The sequence below is a fragment of the Otolemur garnettii genome, unplaced genomic scaffold, assembly GCF_000181295.1.
Source record: "Otolemur garnettii isolate 467f Iridium unplaced genomic scaffold, OtoGar3 scaffold00038, whole genome shotgun sequence".
NCBI classification, from domain to species: Eukaryota; Metazoa; Chordata; class Mammalia; order Primates; family Galagidae; genus Otolemur; species Otolemur garnettii.
The window spans coordinates 454,680-460,679 of record NW_003852433.1 but is presented as its reverse complement, the minus strand read 5'-3'; the positions used below and the strand labels follow the sequence as shown (position 1 = coordinate 460,679).

At 46.6% G+C, this 6,000-nt stretch overlaps 1 protein-coding gene across 3 annotated transcripts in view; it reads right to left on the bottom strand.

The window, feature by feature from the left end:
• Positions 1 to 6,000, bottom strand: part of KIAA1671 (KIAA1671 ortholog) — a 156,992-nt gene that overhangs the window by 17,960 nt on the left and 133,032 nt on the right. For all 3 annotated transcript variants that reach the window (XM_023513249.1, XM_023513248.1, XM_003789832.3), the window contains exons 6-7: positions 2,970 to 3,088; positions 486 to 735 (exon numbers count right to left, since the gene is read on the bottom strand). In XM_023513249.1, coding sequence (XP_023369017.1) covers positions 486 to 735; positions 2,970 to 3,088 — 369 coding nt within the window. The remainder of the gene's footprint in view (positions 1 to 485; positions 736 to 2,969; positions 3,089 to 6,000) is intronic.

Genomic DNA, 6,000 nt, shown 5'->3' with positions numbered 1-6,000 from the left:
GAGAGGAAAGGGAGGAGGTGGGAGAAGGAAGAGCAGAGAGAGGGATGGAGGGAGGAGGTGGGAGAAGGAAGAGCAGAGAGAGGAAAGGGAGGAGGGGATGGGGCTCTTGGTGTGTGACATACCTTTGGGGGGCAAGACACAAGTATAAGAGGGACATTACCTAACAAATGCAATCAGTATAACCTGGTTTCTTTTACCCTCAATGAATCCCCAACAATACAAAAAAAAAAAAAAAATCTGAGGCTTGAAGATGTGAAGACCTTTGGTCCAAGAAGGATATATGGCAGATATCCAAGCGGATATATGGCAGATCCAAGTATATGCACAAGTGAGTCCCAGCTCAAGGACTGTGCCTTCTGTGCCTACTGCAGGGGGCCTTGGAATAAGTACAGATTCTATCCCCTGAAAAGGAAATTCAATGGGACTTCATTTAAGAAAAAAATTACTATTTCCAACTTGGCCAGTGCTCCTGCTGATTGACTTACATCGATGAAAGAGAAGTCGTCCACTTTCTTTGCAGGGCAGGTGTCCAGTGGGAGTGGCCCCTCCATTCCATCAGTAGATTCCAGGTCAGTGCTGGAACGGTCCACACTGGTGCTCTGCTGGTCCTTAGAGCATTCATACTGGTCGCCAGCTGAGGTGGGCTCCGTTTGGGAGGACAGAGAAGACAAGCGGCTACTGGGGGGCTGTTTCTGTGTCGATGTGACACTGCTGTCTGGGGACTCAGGGGCTGAGCTACAAGAAAGGTAAGGAAGGGAGATATGGTTGTGGAGGGTTTTTCAGAGAACAGAATTTCAAGTTAAGGAGGTGGCAGAAAGTACAGCTTGGGGTGTGCTTTATGTGCCAGGATACAAGAGACAAACACGTCCCCGGAGGAGAAACTCTTTGGAAACAGCAGAAGATATGCCAGGCAGGTGCTGGAACACCTGGCCAGGTCCAGAATGGGAGGAGTCAGCCCTGGGCTGTCCCATATCCAGCCACTTGCCATAGGTGGCTGTTGGGCTATTGGGATGTGGCTATTGGGATGTGGCAAGTGAGAGTGGGGATGTGGTCTGAGTGACAAGTACACACTGGATTTACAACACTTTGAAAGAAGAAAAGAATGTGAAATATCTCATGAATAACTTTTCATGTTAATTACATGTTGAAATTATAGTATTTTGGATCTGTTGGTTTTGATGAAATACATCATTACAATCAGTTTCACCTGTTTCTTTTTATTCTTTTGGTGTGGCTCCAGGACATTTTAAATCGCATATATAGCTTATATTTGCAGCTCACATTGTATTTCCTTTTTTGCTAATAATTGACACATTATAATTATACATGTTATGGGCACAGAGGGATGTTTCAACACATATATACAGTATATAATGATCAAATCATCACCGTATATTCCTGTTGGACAGGACAGGCCTGACATACAGAGATCAAATGATTACTAGCAGTTACCCATGGGCCAGCAGGGCTAGGGAATCTCCTGCATTTTTGCATTTTCTCATTCAATAAAGATTTACCAAGCACTTAGTACGTTCCAGGCATTATGCTAAAAACAGTGTCATTTAATCCTCTGTGGATTATTTTATACTCTTTAAACTTTCGCAATTCTGTGAGTTAGAATCAACTTCATAAAATTAAATATTAGCCTTGTTAAAGATGAGTAAACTGAGGCATAGAGATGAATTTGCTTGTACAAAGGGGCAGAACTAGATTGAGCTTAGTCTGACTCCAGAATGCAGGTTCTCAAATCTCTTCTACTTCTAAAATCTCTTTCCATGATAATATATTCAGGGATACTCCAAGAATTGAAACATAAGACAGAAAGTTTATAAATAATTCAAGCCATTAGCTCTCTCCCCCCTGGATTCCCTCCACACACACATAAAAACAGATACGTAAGTCAAGAGCATGACAAGGAATCCAGGGTCTTCAGGCATAGGGATCCCTAACCTTGAAAAAGGGCAGGTGGGCATACCCGATAGGTGGGCCCAACCGCAAAGACCCAAAAACTACACCCTTGAGTATAACTTTGGATCAGGTATTGGCATTTTCCCATGCTTTTTGTCAGCCCTGGGATGATTTTATTACTTGGAATATGGAGGATGTTGGGGGGTTGTGGAGCGCAGGGGAGGCAAATCCTCAAAGGGCGAGAGAAATACCACTGGAGAGGCAGCAGATGGCGCTCCTGCCCAGGGCTGGGAGTGGGACAGCGCCTAGGAAAGCCAGGGGAAGGGAGGCTGCAGTGCCCCTGCCAGAAGGCAGGGGGCGCCCACCTACGGCAAGTGCCCAAGTGGGATCTGTGGCGGTTCAGATGGGGGTGGGGGGCCTCACAGAATCCGCACAGTGTGACGTGCGCAAACTGACACCCAGGCTTCCAGACTCAAAGTCCGGGAATCTTGCAGGGGCATTCTAGTCAAATTTAAGTTAGCTCATTTACGAAACACGTTTCACAGTTAGGGGGAGGAAAAGGCTTTCACAGACACTGTAGGAAACTTTTGTTTCCCTTTTATTTTTTTCTTACGCCATTTTCAATTCCATCAACCTCAACCCAATTTTATTATTAATGACCTTATCATTTTTTACTATGGTAAAATGCACATAACATAAATTCACCATTCAGTGTAGTCACAGCGTTGTGCAACCACCACTGTGTAGTGCTGGAACATTTCCATCACCCCAAAGAAAACCGGGTAGGCATGAAGAAGCCACTCCCCAGCCCCACATATCGGGTATGCCCACCTGCCCCGCCCCTAACTTCCTTCCAGTCTCTGAATTTGCCTCCCTTGGATATTTCATAGGTTATTTTCTTTTTGTACTTCCTAAATTTCTTTCTTTTTCTTTTTTTTTTTACAGTGAGTATGACTTACTCCCTCTTACAATTACAGACAAAAGAGTGTTTAGCAATCTAGAAATCAACTCCGACCCAGATGCCCATCCCTGCCGCCAGAATCCCCACCCAAACATCCTACCTCTCCCTGCTCTGACGCTGCTCTGTCCACGTCCCATACTGGCTGTCGGCTTCATGCACGAGAGTGTCTGTGTCCTTGGCCTCTGGGGGTCGCCTGGAGAAACACTGCTTCAGCTGGTCCTGCAAGGACAAGCAGGGTGGGAGACTTCTGTCAAAGGAAACGCACAGAGCCACAGTCTCAACCGACACAAATCACATTGCCTGGCCCCCAAGCTCAAACCTGTCCCAGTTCCCTGCTGCCCACAGAGTTGGGGCAGACATCGTGGCTGAGCACTAGGGTGACCAACAGTCTTGGTTTGCCCAAGACATCCCAGGACACAGGACTTTTGGTATGACAGCTGGGCAGACTGAAACAAGACAGTCACTCTATCTGGCATACAGTGTCCTGTTGGGTGTCACCCCTCCTTGGTAGCCCCTCTCTTGCGCTCACTGCACAGCCCAGCCAAACCTCCCTCTGCCTTCAGTGCTGCCAAGACTCATCAGGCTGGTTAGGGCATCTCACTCAAGGTGCCCACAGCCACCAGGCTTCCTCCACCAGCATCACCCAGAGCAGCATCCATGCAGCAGTGAACTTAGGCCGGGCACCAGGCTAAGCTTTGACATGAGATCACTTTGCTGGACTGCAGTCCCTCTATGAGCCTATCCCCATTTTACAGACAAGAAAACTGAGGCTTAAAGAGGTAAAGTGACACACTCCAAATCAAATAGCCAGTAAAGAACAACATGGAATTCAAACCCAGGTGGGGTCTTGCACCCCCCAAGTCCAAACCACTGTGCCTTAGGCAACATCAACCCCTTGGTCTGCTACTGCTTGGGCAGTTATTTGATCTCTGCCCTTGGCCTGGGCCCTCACAGTCAGGCAGGGAGCAAAGGCACTGGCTACCACAGATGGGCAGCCCATCAATCTCCATCGAATGAATTGTGGCTTATTTATCCACTTGGCAAATTAAAAGCCCATTTCTTGTGATGGAGCCTCTGAACCTGTGCTTTACTGTGTGGGGGAAAAGCCCTCCAGGCAAGACCAAAAGTCTAATTCCTTGTCTGGGCCTCTGGCACAGTAACAGTAACAGTTCAAATGGCCTTGGCTGCCTGAGCTTTGAGAGACATTCGCAATCACCACCTTTTGCTGAGGAATATGGAGGTGAATATAAGGGGGTGAGAGTGACCCTGCCCCCCGAATCCAGAGAGACCAACAAGGCATATCTGCAGTTCCATTTGGAGTCAGGAGGCATATTCTGCTGGAATGTGCTTTAGATCTTTCATCTCCTGCTCAAAAACATTCAAGGGCTCCCTACTGTCCTCCTACACAATCTCCATGGCCACTTAAAATTGAACCCCAAATTTCCTGTCCAGTCTCATCCCCCGCCCCTGCCCCTGCTCCAAACATACTCTCTATCCTCCTCTCCCTGATCTTCTATGCAAGTGCTCTTCCACCTTCCCACCCAGACAACTAACCCAAAGCTCCTGCACCCACCATGATCATTCCTTCCCTAGACTTGCTGCTGCACATGCTGGATGACTTATCAATTGTATCAGGCAAAGTGGGACACAGAAGTTATTTACTCAAGAAATATTTACTGAGTACCTACTATATGTCAAACACCAAGGAACCAGGAAGGGGGGGGGGTCGCAGTCTCTGGGATTCTGTGTTCAGCAGATGCACCCTTAAACACTGGGGTGCTCCAGCCTCATGGGCTCTGGCTGGCATATAGTAGTTACTGGAGGTGAGCTGACTGGTCTCCAGCAGTTATGCTTTTCCAGACATGGGGAGCTGGCCTCTTTTTACTTCTTTGGAACCATCGTTAGCCGAGCAAGTGTATGTGGCCCAACAGAATGAGCAAGGACCTGGGGAAGCCATGCTGTGTGACCTCAGGGCCATCACTTCCCTCTCTGAGTTGCACAGAAGTCATAAAGAGTGAGGAAATGGTGGTAACCCCAAGGGCACAGATGCCAAATGAGGTTTCCCACATGACAGCTCCTGGTAGTCAGGAAAAGTCCAATAAATGCTCACTTCCTGTCCTATTATCTTTCTCTCACATGTTGGGGATACTTATGCACCCCATCATGGGAATGCTGAAAGTGAGGTGTATGCAAGGACTGGAATTCACATTCAGTCCTGCAGTCACCTCTGGGAAGTAGCCACACTCACAGGCCCAAACACCCTATTATATTACCTGTCAGACCTTTTCTTTTTCTAGGTACCAAAAATAATGCATGCTCATCGTACAACATTTGGGAATAACAGAAAATCCCAAAGAATACATTTTAAAATAACTCATCACCCAAAGACAATATCCTTGCATAGCCCTGTCCAGAATTTTCTGAGTCACTTTTCTGCATCATCATCTTTAATGGCTGACGAATGTTCCACACTCTGAGTGCAGCATCATTCAATTAGCCAATCCCCAAGTGTTGGGACTATTACTTTGCTGATCATATTTCGCTGCTATAATCAATAATACGATAAACATCTTTGCGACTATCCCTACAAGAGAAATTCCTAAGTATTGAATCACTAGGTCAAATGTAGCACATCTTTAAGGCTCTGCCATTCTTGGAACAGACTGCCCAAGCTCCAGGCCCACAGACAGCACATGGGGGTGGCTGTCAGCACACTGTAGGGATGGAGTCAGTCCCTGCTTAGGGCGGCTCTTCTGTTTTTGCCTTGAAAGGTCACCTAACATGCTCAGAGGCAGAGCACTCTTAACAAGTTCTCCCTGAGGCCCAGGAATAGAAGTGGTCATCTGAGTACACTCTCAGCTGCTTACTGGGTTTCTTTCTTTCTCTCTTTTTTTTTTTTCCATAGTAGAGATTAGGTCTTGTTATATTGTTCAGACTGGTCTTTTATTATTTTTTATTTCAAAACATTGAGCGGGTACAAATGTTTTTATTACATAGGTACCCTGTCTGATGTTTCAGTCAGGGCTTTTGGTGTTCCCATTACCAAAATGGTATTCACTATACCCAATAGTAAGTTTTTATCCCTCTCATACAAACCTTCCCCCTTCTTGGTCCTTTACAGCTCTTCGAGC